This window comes from Chelmon rostratus, chromosome 13 (assembly GCF_017976325.1).
Source record: "Chelmon rostratus isolate fCheRos1 chromosome 13, fCheRos1.pri, whole genome shotgun sequence".
Taxonomy (NCBI): Eukaryota; Metazoa; Chordata; class Actinopteri; order Chaetodontiformes; family Chaetodontidae; genus Chelmon; species Chelmon rostratus.
The window spans coordinates 5,443,020-5,461,633 of NC_055670.1; the positions used below are offsets into that span (position 1 = coordinate 5,443,020).

General features: G+C 41.8%; 1 protein-coding gene across 1 annotated transcript in view; it reads right to left on the reverse strand.

The window, feature by feature from the left end:
• Positions 1–1,415: 1,415 nt before the first annotated feature.
• Positions 1,416–18,614, reverse strand: part of pdia5 (protein disulfide isomerase family A, member 5) — a 66,665-nt gene continuing 49,466 nt past the window's right edge. The window contains exons 15-17 of the mRNA XM_041950608.1: positions 15,611–15,681; positions 7,067–7,201; positions 1,416–3,905 (exon numbers count right to left, since the gene is read on the reverse strand). Coding sequence (XP_041806542.1) covers positions 3,825–3,905; positions 7,067–7,201; positions 15,611–15,681 — 287 coding nt within the window. The 3' untranslated portion in view covers positions 1,416–3,824. The remainder of the gene's footprint in view (positions 3,906–7,066; positions 7,202–15,610; positions 15,682–18,614) is intronic.

An 18,614-nucleotide genomic window follows, 5' to 3' on the forward strand; every position in this document is an offset into this window, starting at 1 on the left:
AGAAGCAATGAAGCAGTGACAGACTGAGAGGGTGTTTCTGCCAGCGCTCACAGGCATTAATCAGCCTGCTACGGCTCAAAGCTGCACGCGTCCCGACAACAGCGCTCTGCGCAGAGCTGCCTGACCTGTGGACTGCAAACACTGAACATAAGAAAGTTCAGTCTAAAAGTCACTCCCCAGCTAAGAGCGAGCCTTGAGGTGGGCGCTATGAGGACTGCATGCACGCCCAGGACCTTGATCCTCAAAGTAAGGATCTAGAATATTCATCAGGCCTGTCATCCTTGAATCAGAAGTTCAGACGGAGACGTGACACGATGTTCACCGACGTCACTGAGCGGGGTCACTTTTAGGTCCAGTGCCATTTTCCAGCCATTTCTCATAATAAAGCCATCAGTGTCAGATCTGCTGAGTGCTGCTCATGGTCCATTTGTTTCCCTTCTGAGAGGCAGGACTGAGAAATGTGTCAAAATAAACAGGCACAAAAACTGCTTTCACCAGGACTGTCCATCAGCCCAGCGACCCGACAAGGTCAACTTCTATTTGTTTTATTGTGGCGGCAGTGTAGCCCGCTGACGCAAACATGTTCTCATGCTCCGGACGTTCCTCAGCTGCGTTCAGGAACAAATGATCATATGTGTGTCTACAGAGTTTTGCTCAGTGGAGTTTGAACAGTGTTTTCTAACTTTCAGCACAGAAAGAGGCTCATTATCCAGAATAGCACAAAGATTTGTGGATACGGACAGGGTGGTAAACACCGGCCATTAAAGTAATCGCAGTGGCAACGACGGCTCTGACAATGACCGGTGATGATCATAGCAGTAAAAAATGTTGTTGAAACTCGTCTTTTATGGTTATTTTTTACCTTTCTGTTGTTCTCTTTATAATCGGCTTTACTGGGGTTGTTTACACTCAGTAAGATGAGCGTTGTTTAGTGCTTCTCACCCCTTTCCCTTGATGAAAAGATGAAGACTGGAGTCAACAGCCATGCTTGCTGCCCTCTACCCACACAGCGCTGCTCTGATCTACACGTTGCCATTGGCATGTTAACATATTCATAATGCCAGTCAAATGTTAAGGCTGTGATGTTTAGCATGCTCACCATCTTAGTTCACTATGTTAGCATAACTTTTTATTAGCACTAGACACAAGGACCTGAGGCTTACGGGAATGTAATTAGTTTTGCATGTATGTATTTGGCCATTAAATGATCATGGCACTAGATGAAAAGCTGGAGGATGACTTACAGTTGACCCTGTGGGGGACAGACTTTATGGCAATTGCTTGAATATGTGACATTTTACTCTGGATTTAAGTGCTGGACCAGCAGACCCTAATGTGTCTCAAAAATGACCGAATAAAGAACACAAGCAAATCAGAGATGTGTACATTTTATAATAACAAGCGAAAAATGTTTTGGAAATGTTTGACTTTATTTTCTTTTTTATCTTGCAAGGTCCTTACTGCATGGGGCAAAACTGTACGTATGGCTGGGCACAGAAAAATCAACAAAGGCAACAATGACTTCTTGGCATAAGTGTGACAAATTCCCACACAACATGGATACCTTTGGGATAAGACAGAGGTGGTCCTTCTATAAGTCAGCAAACATGGGATGTCACTGCAGAGGCTCCTAAACAAAAACTAATGGGCACGGTGAACAAAGCTTGTTGGTTCCCCTCGAGGGGAGAATGAACACCCAATGTCATGCTGTATGTCAACGTATAACTGTGAAGCACGCTTTCAAAATGCTCTTGCATATCATGAAATGTTGATAGTCACATCGAACACTGAACACAAAAAAAGTGTTTGGTGCCGGCCAGAACATTTGAGACCGTTTTACTTGGAATGAGTCCATTATGAATCACAATGATCATGTTTGACGGGAAATGGTTCAGTAACATCTACTGACAGTACAGCTTATTCAACACGTGTTGTCATGATATAGCACAGAAGCAGGAAAATTCCTTTCTCTTTTTTTTTTTTCTCGGGATACAAATGTAAACAATATTTAATTTGGTGACCTAAGGGCTCAAAATTATTCAGCTGGAATGCAAAATTACAAACAAACTAGTTCCCTTTAATTGTGTTTCGCTATCCCTGAGAACCTTATTCATAATGAAAGAAACCAAAGTCTTGAATAATAAAACACAAGTTCAGCTACAGATAAGCCTTTAAATATTTATAGTGTCCGAAGCGTGGGAGCTGAAAACACACAGCATAAAAAAACCCAAAAAACAAATTGCCACAAAAGTAATGATGATGGCTCTGAATCGATGATATGCTGCCAGAAGTGGGAAGGGGGCCAGAGCCTTCACTCACAAATTACTCCTCGGATGTACTATGAAGTCATCCCTGGGAATTTGACGGAGGCCATGGGAGAGCACTGTCCAAGCTGAACCTGAAGCCGAGCAATTCCAGGCCAAGGAAAGGCAGACACAGCCTGAGACCAAACTGCCCAGAGTGCTGTCGTTTTGGCTCCTTGGTGGCGATCAGTTCAGCGGGAAGTGGCAGACACTCGTGGGTATAAAACAGACTGGGTACCCTTAAACAAAAACCCTGAATGCACAAAGTGTACACCGCTGGCCTGAATTATTCCAGCATCTCCCTGAACAATGTGTGAGAGCACAGGGGATTGTGGGGTATTGGGTGGAATCTGTGATGGCTTCAGTGCACGGAGGGAAGGTGAATGTTTTAGACATTTCATCATCAACATGCAATATTTAGCCACCGCACTCGAGCATCTCCCATGCCTATGTAAATGAGCCCGACCCTTGTTAAAACATTGATGAAAATCCCATTCTGAATGAACAACAGAGGAGGAAGGACATGTAAAGCATCACTACAGCTGTGGATGTTGTTAATATTTGGAAATGTACGGAGCGTGAACATATCAAGGGCAATGCGCAAGAATATTTGGCATTTCATGTCATTGTTTTTCTTCTTCTTGGACTTGCTCTGGTCCATGACTTGAGGGAATTGCAAGGGCACCAGGCCTCTGATTCTCTGCAACATAACATTTTAAATTTCTGCAATTCCAGCTATTTTTTATTTTCATATTGTTAAGGCCACCATTATAAGCAAACAAATATTTGTAAGTCCTTTCTAAAAGCAAAACTAATCATGAGAGACCAGAACCATACAGAACAATGACCCTTTGGCCAGGATTTGACAAACTGCTACGGTACCTTATTGCCTACAGTAGCACTTCACATTTCACTGTCTAACTGATCTGTGAGGAGAACAAAACAATATTCTGGATGGTTCTGGACTTGAGACATGAAGGTTCTGTACAAAACTACTGGAACCAACAGATGTATGTCAATAATCACAATGTGTCTCTTCTAGAGACAGAGCAGGGTTGATGGGACTAGATTAGGACCCCCTGTGGAGTGATTGACAGTGCAGCCTCCACTTTTAACTAATGATGTCCACCACCGCCCACCATCACGGGTGTTAATCAGTCACACAGACCCCCACAGGGCTAAGCAGGGGTCAGTATTGCATAGATACAGTATAGGGTGTAGCTTTTCATGTATGCAGTCACAGTGTCTGGAAAAAAAACAAAACAAAAAAAACAACACTTTTTGTCTGTGTATTTTCTGCCCATCAGAATATCCATGAAAAAAGAAGTCTCAAGTGGTCGGTCTAACTGTAGGTACTCTGTTGGTATTATTACAAATGTGATCACCATGGTATAAAAAATAGCCTTTCGCTGAGGTCATCAAGTCTCCCACGTCAGTGCTGATAGGGCCCTTGCCAGGGTCAAGGGTCACAGTGCAATGACAATATGTGCAGTGCAACGCCCCCCTCCCTGCACGCCGCCCTCAGAGCTCCTCCTTCTTCTTGCCAACTTTTTCCTGATCACGTCCTCTTAGGCTGCGCATGAACCCTGTGAAGCCCGCCTCCTGTGGAGAGAGAGGACAGTTACAGAGTCAGCAAAGCACAGGCTTTAGTGATCATTTCACAACTTGAAGCAATTAATCAGTCTTGAAATGTCTTTCTAATCTAATAGAGATCAGACTCCCGTCATTAAACATTATCTCAACTTCGCCTGACGGCACGGAGATAAGAGAAGTAAACACAGAATGCAAACACTGTTGCTATGTTCAAGGTCAATCTGCTTAGCCCTATCCAATACATCAAGATCTGCCTGCATTATTCTCTGCTGCCAATTGTCTTCTGCTCCACTTAAAGTTGGGGTAAGTAGTGCGCATGACCCTGGCCCTTTCTGCCATAAATAATTCAGTTATTCAGTACAATATTTTTCACTTCACTTCACTTCTTCTGTCCACCCGAGAAATATTCTAGCTGTGAAACGGTAGAGCCAACATCCATCTACGTGATTGTTGCCCGTGTATCTCTACAGAGAGACATGGATAACTTCTGAAACGTGGAAAAAAAACTGCAACAGTTCTAATAAAGTGTGTCTTATTTACAGTGAAAACAACAGTGAGAATGTTTATGTGTTCACTAATATCACGTCACTTTGATGCATTTTCAGGATATGATCCTTCAGTGGAACATACCAGAAACCTGGCTCTGTATATATGAGGCTAGCGATATCCATATTGGGCTGTCTCCGTCTCATCACTCCTCCACAATCACCCACTCCATCACTTCTGTACCAGGTGAGCTCTCTCAGCCGTTAAGGATGAACTCATTTCGGTTTCTGGCTGCGTGGACACTGCTGCACTGTCATTTAGGCGCGTAGAGCAACATGCCATTCTTTCTCATTAGATTCAGTTTTACTAACTACTTTGTAACTGGATATGAGAACACACCTGTGCACATGGCAGGCCGTAATCAGAAATCTGGATATGGTTTTCACATGACACAGTGTTCCAGCACATAGTGTAGTAACCCACCGAACAAATTCATGCGCCTCAAAAAAGTGCTTATCCAGGTTTCTAAGTCAGTATATGATGTCTACATGCACAAACCATGAATAAAATACTCAATCATGACCGGGTATACATAAGCACACTCAGTGAAAGCAGAATTTTCATGCAGCATGATATAGGATCAGTTTAGTTGAAGCTGTGTTAGATGTGGCTTCAAACGGATTATGCACTTTATTTAGAAGACACATTGTTAATGTAAAAGACAATCAGGGCACTGACTCATATTACCAGTTAAATATGGGGACAGCCTACTAGCTAACACAGCTGCATGCTCATGATTAAATCTGGCTACAGGTGTATCATTAGTGTCCTAATGACATGCCATGATGTCCCTTACTCTGCTGTTTAAAGTGTCTCTAAATAACCGTAATAAATAACTGCGTGCCCACTCTGTTACAATCACTTTGCTACCAGCATGGGGGTCACGTACCCAAAAATATTTGAAACATGAAAGTTTGCCCCCCCCCCCCCCAATATTTGTAATTGACATGATGTCAGATACGCCCCAAAAGCTGAAAGAAAGCTGACATGTTGCTCTCAATATTCAGAGTTAAACCCAGTCCAAAATGCACTGGATGTGTGTCATGCATTGAACGCCTCCTGTGTCTCGTCTGGGTTCATGTTAACAGGGAACACAGGTGCTGCCAGTGCGGTGCCAAAGCTTCGGGTCCGTCCTGTTGGTCTTTAGGGCCACTGCTGTTTCAGTCCTGAAAGACTGGAGGCCAGAACTGGTGTTTTAATGAAACAGCGTGAGGGAAAGGTGGAGAGGATAGTGCTGCGCATAGCAGAGGTGTGCACACAGCTCCAACACCACAGACCTACTTCCATGCATTTCACTTCCTTTACTTCTCTATAGTACTGAAAGTATAACATTGCCACCAAATACAGCTATTAATGTGACTCGGCTTGGCTCTTGCAGGATTCAGCTCTGCTGTTGTGTTTGTTGTGCACAGCTGGCTGTGTGAGAGTTTATTAAACACCCGCAGCATCACACAACGGCTGAGATGATAAGTCCCCCTTTAAATTGAGATAGTGATGTGCACTTTTACGCATGTGGCACAGCAGCCATGGCTTTGGTCAGGATCTCACAGCAGTTAATGTACTTTCTGCTACACATCTACACAGGTCAGCAGTTACACATTCCAGCTTTATACTGTGCAATTGTTTGGAATAAAGCAGCCTTTATGGATGATTGCTGAGTTGCATCTGAGCTGCCAGGACATTTTTATTTTAAGATCAGCCTGCCACCCAGTGCACCTTGAATTTGTACGTAAGTACAGCACTTGAGTAAATTTGGTTAGTTACATTCCTCCAGTAGTAATACTGTTTGTTTTGTTTGTTTCTAGGAGAAGTAACTAGCAGTAGTAAGCTGTCACGATGAATCTCGCTCCTGTGTGCAACTCTCACGATCTCACTCTTCATGTGATTGCCACCTGACAAATATCAGTAAGATTTATACGGTGTAACAGTTTTATTAATGTTGAAAATAAAACTCTACTTTTACTGACATAAGTGTGGAAACTGGGAAAGATCATCAGAATTTCACATGACTTCACTTGACTTGATTCTCATCACAGTAGCTTGAGTCTTGGTTGCGACTTACACATATGAGACTTACTCCCACCTTTGGTGGAGAACAACAACTGTGGAGAGACTGGCTTCACACATTGCAGGACTGGTTTATAGTCAAATGTGTGTCAGCTCGACCTGCTCTGACTCTTGAGGCTCGGCTAAGAGGCAAAAACATTTCAATTCTGAACCCACGCACACTACAGGATAACATCGACTGACTGCCGGCAGCGACTCCCTCGTTTTAACTAACAGAACCTCCACGATCCTCAAAATATGTCTGATGGCCAAACCGGTATTTTAATTAGTCTTTGGGGACCTCTGGGTTAAACATGGAGCTATGCATGCCAGTCCCTTGCTTTAGCACACATGCTAATGCTGTATGTTGTATGTTTTGAGTAGGTAACTAAACCAGTTATGGGTTTTTTTTTGTTTTTTTTTTTCTTTTCAAGTGGCTTACTTTATTTCCAAAGACAGAAATGGGATTCTCAGTATGTGTTGAGTGTGTTAACAGTTTCAGAGACTGTAAGTGAAACACACACACACGCAAACATAAAAAGAGTGTTAAAGCAGGTTAGATATGTAGTACCACTTACCCCTCGATCTCCATTGTATTTTTCCACAAACTTGCCATAGTTGTAGTAGTTAAACGTCGGGTAGCCTTCCACCCCTTCCTGCTTACAAAGCTCATGGTTCTGTCCTTTTGTACAGTCCACAGCAGCATACACGATCTGAGGAAAAACAGAACAATCGCCTTCATTGTGATGTTATACAGCACGAAGTACAGCTTAGGATTTCACACGCTGCCACATCAGACGAGATGAGCAGGAGTTATCTTAATCAAATTAAATGGTAAATTGCAAAACATTAAAACAGACATTTTATACATTTCGAGTTATCAAATCTGACTGATTAAATTAACTTTCTAATAAAGCATAGGATTAGCATACTGCATGAACTGCACTGTGGGTTAAAACTCCCTAGAAAGCCTTCTTTAATCTATGTTTAAGGAAAGGTTACACAATGGTTACACAGGGTGGTCATTTACTTTGATAATACACACAATGCTAACAATTCTGAAATTTAATGTAGATACTCATTTGCCCTGCCTGTAGATATTAAAACTGGCAAGATCTGTAACATCCTACACCTCCTAAAACCTATTGAAAGCAGCTTTGTAGAAGATTTAGCTCATATTCTGATTTTAACTCACACCTGCCATTTTTATTGTTTGGGTTCAGGTCCCACAACAATCATTCCTACATAAAAACAACAAGGGAGATTTATGTTGCGAGGGTCTTGCATCGATTAGTGACAAGCCGCCCCAATGAGGCGTAAATGCCGCCTCACTGATACATGACTCACTCAGCGTGTCCTTTTGGACAGCTGAAATGTCACCCTCTCTCAGGGTGCTGAGCGCTGCACATTGAACTTGTCACTATCAAATAATCGCTGCCCGTCCATCTGTCTACTGGAGCTGAATGTGGAAATGACAGATCTGCTGCGGCAGGAGAACATATCAGACACTTTCTCTGTGTGTCCAATCGTCAAGCAACGCTCAAAACTTCTTGTCCTAATTACAAAATGCAAGTGCTTCTTGTTTTTCTTTTCAGACAAACACAAATACTCCAATGTGGAGAATCTGCATAAGCGCCCGTGTATTGTTATACAAGAACACTCCATGCAGCACAGAAATCAGGGAGCACAAAGGGAGGTTAGGGAAGAAAGATTCTTTTGCACACCAGTGGGGAAGACAGAGCCTATAAAGGGATATTCTTCTTGGTCTGTTGAGCAGGTGTCTTAAAGCAGGCCTCACTGTACTCCCACAACAAGAGAATTTCACGGACTTGCTGTAAGCTGTGTATATTCAGCAGGACTGAGGTGTTTCACCTTGGCAAAACCAAAACAGTCGACTGAAATTTAAGATGACAACACTGCATAAAATCATCCTAGTCTTCATGTTCCCCCCCAGTTCAGATCAGTGGTTGCTTTTTTTATTTGACCATCTCTAAGTTAGGACAGCTTGAGAAACAGAGAGTACTTAAGCAGCAGCAGCAGTAGCTGCAACAAGGGACATAATGTAACTACCATCTCCATCTGACTGCTCATCCCTGTGTGTAATCAATCAGAGACGCTGTGAATTGACAGGAGAAAATGAAGCCATAGAGTCATTGTTCTTCAAAGGTCTGCAGCCAATTCCATTATTGATCCATTTTCAAGTGACAGAGGACCCCACATCATGTCATTGATTCAATAATTTTCTCGAAAAACTTCTGAGGAGCAGCATATTACTAGCTGGCTTGGCCCCAGTGCACCGCCGTCACACTGAAGAGCAGAGGAGTAATCAAACTGTACTGTTAAACTCAGAACTGGTTCTGACTATGCTGGTTTTATTTATGTATTCCTGTATTATAGCACATATTAAAGTTGCCATACAGGCCTCATTGCATTCAATTAAAACCCAGGAATAAAGTGAATTAGCAGCAGGTGACTGAGCTCAGCATTACTTTGTGACAACAGACATTTTCTGTTGCACAGAAAACAAAACATAATATGGACTATGATTTATTTTATTCAGTCTTATCAGACAATGCTGATACACTTATAACAATTATTAAAGGAATGGCTAGGGTTTGTATACAGTTCACCTACAAACGCTCTTAAAAATAAGAAATGAATACTGAGTGATAATATTAATCTTAATGCTGTTCTGTCTGTTCAGGAAATGGGTGGATGGTTGTATGTTTAATGTGATGTAGCATCTGTTGAAACGGGATGTTGGGGTGGATAATTACAACTTTTTATTAAGACGGGATTTATCGTCATAGCCCTGGCCATCCTATGAATTACTTATGATAGCACTGCATGCATCCAAACTATTGCTGAAATCTAACTAACCTTTGTATATGGAGGTAGAAAAAATGCAAGTGAGCAATGTCTGTAATAACTGCTAATTGCACAGGAGGTGCACTCATCTACAGCAAGTATGTTCGGTCAAATCTGAACCAGGAACCCTGTCAGACAGACAGTTTGGGTTATATTTTTTACTGTTTGCTGTTTGTGTTACTGTTTACTGTTTGTTCTACCGTCTTGCTGCTTGTGTTTCTTGATCTGTTACCTACTAATACTAAGACTTAGACTGAAATAACATCATTGAACATGGCAGCTCAAATCAAAAACAGCTGTTAGGAAAAGTTGTATGTTCACAAGAAAGACATTTTTACTTGAGTTCAACTTAAATTTGCATACAGATATGAGTGCTGCCTTTGATACAGTAGATCACCACATTTTATTAAACAGACTGAGAAACCTGGTCGGCCTCTCTGGTACTGTTTTTAGCTGGTTCAGCTCCTATCTCACAGATCGATATTTCCGGGTAAGTTTGGATACATGTTCCTCCAGAACACATAAAACAAGTTGTGGGGTGCCCCAAGGGTCAATTTTAGGTCCAATTCTTTTTAATCTATATATGCTTCCCCTTGGGGACGTCATCAGGAGACATGGCATCAGCTTCCACAGTTATGCAGATGATACACAGCTGTACATTGCCGTGTCTCCTGAAGACACAGGGCCAATTGATGCTCTTTTTAACTGTATTTTAGATATAAATTCATGGATGGCAGAGAATTTCCTACAGCTCAACCAGGACAAAACAGAGGTCTTAGTCATTGGTCCTGAAGGCAAGAGAGAGAAACTTTTACCAAAACTACAAGATTTTAAACCAACACAATGTGTAAAGAACCTGGGTGTCATTTTTGACTCTGAGCTGAATTTTAGTCCACATATTAAAAATGTAACAAAAATAGGTTTTTATCATCTTAAGAATATAGCCAGAGTCCGCCCATTTCTCTCTCAAGCTAACACGGAGGTGCTGATGCATGCTTTTATCTCTGTCGTTTAGACTACTGTAATGCCCTGCTCTCTGGCCTCCCCAAAAAGACCATTTCTAACCTGCAACTATTACAGAACTCAGCCGCACGCGTGCTGACGAAGACCAGAGGGCGGGCTCACATTACACCGATTTTAAAATCGCTGCATTGGCTCCCCGTGTGTTTCAGGATCGATTTTAAGGTTCTTTTATTAGTTTTTTAATGTCTTAATGGTCTTGGGCCCACTTATTTATCTGACATGCTTTTATCATATCAACCCTCGCGGGTCCTGAGGTCCTCCGGCACTGGACTTTTAATTATTCCTAGAGTTAATACAAAAACCCACGGGGAGGCTGCATTCAGCCATTACGGCCCTCGACTATGGAATAGCCTGCCGGAGAGCATCAGGACTGCAGAGACTGTTGATGTTTTTAAAAGGAGGCTCAAGACTCACCTTTTTGGTTTGGCCTTTAACTGATCTCTTTTAAACTTTGAATTCTTCTATTATGCTATTTTTACTGCTTATATTTCTTATGACTTGTTCTTAGTTAAGCACTTTATCAGTATTACATCTTAAAATCTTATTACTTTTATTTATTACTTACTATTTATTAGTTATTTATTTGTCTATTTTTCCTCTACATTTTTAACTTTCTTAAAGCTTTTATTCTTGTGCATTATACCTGCTTTTATCTTTAATTTATTTGGTTATTTATCTATTTATTTATTTTTTCTTTAGTCTTTTAACTCCTAGCTTCAGTGTTACCTCATGTGGGGGCCTCCACACTGGGGTGTATGCCCAGTCTGCCCACGGGGGCCGGTGCTTGGAGGCCGCCTGGGCCCGAGGGACTTGGGTGGCTCTGCATTAAGTGCGGAGTCTGCCCCTGTCCAACGGCGTCTGGGTGGTCTCTGTGGCGGCGCTCCCGGTGCCGCAGGCTGTGGCGTTTCCCGGTGTGGATGGCTCCCATAGGTGTTTCCTCACATGGTTCCTCAGTGCCCTGCCATGTCCCAGCACTGTGTGTATGTGTGTGTATATATGTGTGTGTGTTTTGTGAGTGTTTGTGTGAGCGCATGTGTGTATATCTGGAAGTGGGATATTGTCTGTCATATTATGCTTTTATTCTCTCTGTTGTTGTATTCTTTTATCTTGTGAAGCACTTTGTGTTGCATTTTAAATGGATGAAAAGTGCTATATAAATAAAGTTTGATTTGATTTGATTTGATTTGATTTAGTAACTCAGTATTTACACACAGATAACCTAATGTAGTCTGCAATGCAGTGTTGAAATCTGAAAACATTACGTTAAGCTACAAATATAACTAAAGATATATCACATGGTGAATCAACAGAACAAAGCTGTACTAACACACATGAACATCCCCTATTACACACAGGAACTCTGACTGTAGCGGTTCTCCCATGAAACCACTGTCCCTGAGTGACCCATAATGACTGCTTTCTGTATGACATTTGAGTGACTACACCTGTCAGAAATATAACGACTCCATATCACAATCCACAGTCACGGGTACCAGTAATCCTCTGGGGTAGCCTAAAGTGGTTATGTGTTGTCACTACTGAACTACTACATTCGTCGACTGGATATTGGCATGTGTTACACCATCTCGCAATGATAACAAAAGTGAAAAACAACTCTGTGATTCTGATTTTGCAGCTAAGCAGACAAGGACACTTTCTGTTTACACCTACTGTACCTTTGCAAAATGAAGTCACATTAAACACGCATTGTTTTCCAGGAAGTGACACTGTTCGAGGACGACAAAGTCTCCATTTACTTAAACCTCCATTGTACAAAATGTGATGGTTAACAGGTAGAAACTGTATGTCCCTACAGGACATGTTCAATATTACATAACTTTCATTTAGGTCAGGACCAGGAATGAAAAAATGTTTTCATGACGGCGTTATGGTCATCAAGACAGGTCAGTATAGTTCTGTAGAGTAACTTCCCAGGTACTGTAGCAGTACCAAGCCAGGTCATATTGGGTAAATCCTTCAAATAAATAGAATTCTCTGATGAAACAATGTTCTTATTACTGCTGCAACAGACAGCTTTTGGAAACAAGCAGTTCCAGCCAATGTGGCCCTTTAATGCTGCTATTGATTAGAATTGGGGGGAAAAACAAACAGCTCAGGACAAGGCCTGTGCACAGCTCCCCCGCTGTCTATACAGCACAGAATGTGGAGTTTTAATTGTTTGCATCTTCAAAGCTGGAGCTAAGCTTGTGTTTGTCTTTGGTAAATGAGGCGAGGGCAGCTAATAGACTGTGATCAACACCGGCCTGGTACAATACACTGGGGCTCGGCTTTATAAATAGAGAGGATTGCCAAGTAAACACATGCCCAGTTCTCAGATTTACTCTTGTTCAAACACAACTTCACACCTCCACTGGCCACTGGAGGGACAACGAGAGGGAAGAGATCTTAAACTTCTGCATTTATATAACCTTCACAGATATGAGGGTCCCCTGGTTTGGCAGCTTGTGGGGGTTTCATCATAAGGATCCTGATCCAAACATCACAGCTGAATGGTGAAGCAATGCCAAAGTGCCTTAAGCTGTTGTGGCCGATAGATACGGGATCTAAAAAAAACTATTTCTGACTGTTCTGAAAGTTCTAACTTTTCTCTTCAAACACAGAGTCAATATTTTTCCCATTAGGTGGTCAAGGTCTCAATAGTTTTCGTTTTTTTTTGGTGGCCATTTTGAGAATCATTGCTCCATTAAGGATATATCAAAGCTTATGTTTGTTTGACTGACCATGTCTCATGTATCCCCTTTCATACATGCAGTCTATCCCTGAAATATTCACATTACCACCATAAGACCTTGTAACGTTTCAGAGAAAATACAGGTAGGGCTGTGTTGTGCATGAAAGCAAAACATTGTAGGGACAAGCGTTGAAAAGCTTTTGTCCGTCTGATCAAAGATGTGTTGCATTACAGCCATCTGCTGGACTATCTCTTCCCCTATCTACAGTATTCCGACATCGCCGTGGTATGTGTGAAAAGGTACGATGGAAATGCTCCTGAATGTAGCTGCATGTGTGAATAGTGAAATCACTAGTGGTGCCTGAAAGGCTGTCCTAGAAATTTACAAGGAACTATGTGTGAAAGAGTGAAAACATTTTTACAATCCTATCTTTACAAGATTACAACATATATTTCATGTTGTGGATTTTATTGCTCTTTGAGGAGTCAACAAAGGACTGGTTGAGTTCTTGAAGTTGCAGCTGAAGGGCAGTAATCAAAGATGTTTACAAAAACACTCTTAGCTCATCTGTTGAGGTTTTATGTAATCAAGAAATGTTACAAAGGATTGCGTCAGAAAAATGGATGAATAAATTGTCGAGGACACGTCACACTTTCACACCATCTGACAATGATTTTGAAAAATTCCAAACAAATGACAGAGCAGCGTTGCCTGAGCACTCTTGGCACAATGAACTGTTAGCATTAAGCAACTTGAGGAAACTTGAAAATCAAAATGTTGAAATATGACATTTTTTAAAGGTGAGCGTTACTTTGACACGATAAGTCATAGCTCAGAGTATTGCGAGGCAAGTGACCAAGTTTTTCAGTGTGTGTGTGTGTGCGTGTGTGAGAGAGAGAGAGAGTGAGTCACAGAATTACAGAGGTTTGGAAATACTGAGGCCTGCAGTCAGAGGGTATTAAGAGGAAAAGTAGGAGTGGGAGTATGTCGGGACATGGGTCCTGAGGGAACAGGAATGAGAGGGAGTAGAGATGATGGAGGATGAGGAGGAGTGTGTCCTGTTATGATTGCGCGAACATCCAATAACCCCTGAGCCCCAAGCGTGCCGAAGATTTGATGAGACTGTGTGGGCCTTAGCTAAGTGGTCAAATTCCGAACTGACGCGTGGAGACAAATATTAGGAATGAGGTGGAAGGGGTTGTAAAGTTTGAGCGTGAGCTGTCAGGATACCACTGTGTAAAGGTTATCAGCCATTTTGAGAGTGCAACATGTGGCTAAGATCACTCTGCAGGCCTCTCTGCTAATTTCACAATAGCTGCTTATTTTCAGAAGCTCTTATCTGATACCTATTGAGCTGTCAGCGAAGTCCAAAAATCCTGTGTGCTTTGAACAAAAGATAAAGGAATTAATCATAACATAATGAGACTTGACCATTTAAATCCAATTCACATTTAACTGCACTCAACACACAACTGAAAGTGTACAGTCAATAATGTAGATAATGCATAAGCACAAGGATATTAAGCTCTATGAACGCATGTATCAAGAATGCTCTGATATTTTGGGAAATTGCTTGTTTATTTTCTAACCAAGAGTCACTTGAGAAGATTGTTAAGAATTCCCCCACTGTGACTCCAGTACAGATATATCCAGGGTGTGTTGCCTAGTTTAACACTGTAACACAGAACACTGTAGAAAGGGAGAAAACTGCTAGCAACTTCAAAGCTATCTTATTTACACGCTCCACTGTGCGCATTTATAGTTATGTTAGAAACAGCTAGCTTATGACTGGAGACATTTCATGACCAACAGCTACTGGACAGCACGAGACATCTCAGACAGAGGACTGTTGGGTGTGAGTATGGCTGGAACTAAAGAAAAGCCAGCAGATGTTTGGGTCTATGAACGGTTGATCTACATTAGCAGGGGCACAGCTGTCTGTGTTATCATGATTTGGGGCATGCCAGGGCCACTATGGAAATAAGTTATATTCAAGTTTAGTACTTCTACCCTGTGTTATGCTTCGATTTGTTGCACCTTGTTTGTGTCATATGCTATTTAGAGTTTCTTTTGTGTTATGTCATGTTAGATGTTTTGCTTCTGCGTGCCCAGGTCCCATGTTAAATTGAATTTCTGCCTTTTGTTTTGGCTTCCTTCTCTTTTTTTTGTTGTTTTGTGTACTTTTGGAGTGTGTGCTACGTGTAGGTTGTTAAAAACAGAATATCACCAAACTAGACCAAAGGCCTGCGCTAGCTACACCTGAGTAGAATTGTTGGAAAGTGTGTCTTTTTTTTCACTTTTACAGTTTCTCCCTTCATCCAATCTTTTTGTGCTAAGATAGGTGACACATCCCAATCCCAACATTTCACTGGACACAGAGATGAAATCAATATTGAACCTCTCTTGTAAGTGTGGGTCATGACAGGAAACTAGTATCATTACTTTAAGTGCCAGCTTGAGTTTGAGGGATCCTTGCTACACAATACTGCATGGTGTAAATGTGCGAATGTACTGACTGTGTGAACGAGCAACACTAACCTTGCGGTCCTCTTTGAAGAGGTCTGCTGCTGTGGTGAAGTGGGGAATGGAGCTTTTACAGTGTGGACACCCTGAAAGAGGAGAACACAAAGAAGGGACATTATTATACCATAAAGGTCTAGCTTCATATCCTAAACCAGACCCGGATTGTCCATCGGGAGCATCGGGAGAATTCCCAGTGGCCTGACAAGCTGATTGAACTGGAGTGTGCTCCAGTTCAATCAGCTTGTCAGGCTAAATAAAATGAGTAATCAAAGAGAAAACAAAAAGAAGGGCAGCTACAGTCCCTCAGACCATCAGCACTGGACTGACACTGGACTCCCAGCCTGCATTACTATCCCTGTCCACCCATGTCCTAAACAGCACAGTATATACAGGCACTAACACGTGCACATTCACAGATACAAACAAAATTGCGTCCATACATCATTTACTCATTCTCAAACATGTCCATAAAGCATGTGGCCTCTTCACAATCCTGCAGTTATTCCGAGGTTTACGCCACATTAGAGATGGTTCACTTGCATGTTATGAGAGACTATAAATCTCATTATTGCTGTCATAAACACAACCACCCTGGCTCTTTCTGCTTCAGCAGCCATCCACATACAGGATGTCAATACTTACACAAACACACCTCTAGGTACCACAACATTTACAGACAGCAGGTGGACTTCTGGTGGGTGGAAGCAAGATGATTTAACTACATATGAGAGCTGCTCAGGTCATATGATAACAATCAATCTGTGAAGGAAGACTTTCTGACTCTGGCTGCATTTTTTTTGCGAGTGTTGTTGCACTGCACTTGGAATCAAGTGTAATAACTGCGATGACCTCTTTTTCCTTTGGATTTCTGTTGAAGGTTGACTTTCTGCAGAGGCTGGTCTTTTTCTTTTGTTGCTAATGTCGACTAACCAGTTCTTCTGTTCATTACAATCACCCGGTGTTGTTACTGCTGGAAATGGGAAGGGTGAAAGAGACAAATACACCTCTTGTGGGGACAAAGATTAGATAGATTTTCTAAGAAGAAAGAAAGCAGCTTCATAGTGGGGATGAACTCTTACATGTACAGAGTAAGGGTTAAATCCCCACTCAATCGGCCTGTGACAGAGTCACAAATAAAATATATTTCTTAGAAAATATTTGGATTTATTTTTTTCTTGCATGCCATCTGTGACAGTTTTTCCATAAAGTTACCAACACCAATTGTGTCGATGGGGTTGGGATTTACATATTCCAACCAACTGTATAAAAGGTACAGTGTTAATTGTTGAGCTAATCAACACTGACTGTATGTCTGGACAGTTTTTAACATGTCAATACCCAAACATTAAATTCATATGTGATTTTTAAGTGACATTCCATTAATCTTGTGCTGTAACAGCCTCCACTCTTGTAATTTCAGGCTTTTTAGCATAGCAGATTGTTAAAGATAAATTTCATCTTACAAATGCAGTTATTATGAAAATAAAACAAAATACATCCAGTTACCCATTGTTGACACTGGCCTTGTTACAACTGAGATCTCGGAATATGTTTCCAGAAGTCATTAAGAGCATTAACGATCTCACTGTGAATGGTTTCCAAAGGCTACATTGCACTAACGGATGGCAGCCACAGTTACACATATGTATTTTTACAGTTGCGTACACGCCCAGAAGCATCCACAAACACACCAATAAGTCTATCTTCAACTCAATTATACATTAACTCTGCATCTCTAAGTCAGCATTCAGCACGGCTCAGGAATCCATTACCTGCTGAAGTCGCCTTTAAGCCGCAACATTAAATGACCTTTTCTGTCACAATTGTGAAAGTGGCATATTAAAAAACCACAGCAGTGTGCCACATGCTGCCGTTTGTTCACACACGAAGAGAACAGACTGATCTGGCGGACCACTGTAACTGCTCAAAGTTTTCCTAAGAGTGGAAACGAGGGCAGATAAATGAACAAAGAGCAGGCAGCATCATGCCGCACACAACACCACACACAAGTACAGGAATATTTCACATTGTACAGTGTGTGCACCTCATCGCACATACTGTACCGTCTGTCATGCAAGCTGCTTAAAAGCATCTAAAATGTAGGTCTGCTTTTGATAATGAGACCTGCCACTCTCATATCTCTCCTCTATACTTCACAGACATGTGCACTGGCCTTTCTCATAAGCACTGACAGAGACAGACAGAGAGGAGAAGAGGAAAGCAGACAAATGAACACAGAGAGACTGTTCTGACTTCTCACCATTGCTAATTAATAAAAACAGAAGTAAGCAAAGCATCATTTAACACTACTTATACTGGTGGCTCCAACTGGGTATTCACTAAATTTGATGATGCATTAATTTAATGCTGTATGTATACAAAGGGATTTAGCATTGCCTGAAGTCAGGAAAGAGGCTAAAAGTTAATAACCCAAACCTGTTTAAAAAACTGATAGTTCTGTCTGAAATATCTCCAGCATCGATGTCTTCGTGAGCAGCTGTATTTCATCAAATGCTCTATTTAACGCAAGCTCCCTCACTGCGAGGAAACCAGTGAGCAGGGTGCAGATGGGGTAGGCGGGGTGGGAGGGCAGCAGGTTGTTGCTGCCTGATGTGCATCTGGAGAGGCTCTTTGTAGAAAGAAGCACCAAAGGGCCCAACAGAGACAGCAGCCCCACTGCTGTGCCCCGTCTGGCTTTGAAGCCCTCATCAGACACAAAGGCCAAAAAACAGGGACAGAGGTGCGTGTCTATGAGGGAACTGATAATTAAGCAAGTTAGCCACTCTGTATTCCTTCTGCATCTGTGTTGTGTTTGCGAACTCAGAGGACGAGTATCATAACTTTGGGTCCTTATATTTTAAGGACATTTTCCAAAGATAAGTAGTACAGAGACAACAGAGACTCTCACCTTTCTCTTAGTGGAGGGCTTGTTCAAAGGTTTGTTGGTGCTAACGGGTGTTCTAGAAGGTTGGCTCAAGATATTCTATACTTAAAACTGAAGTCTGCCTTCAGCCAGCCA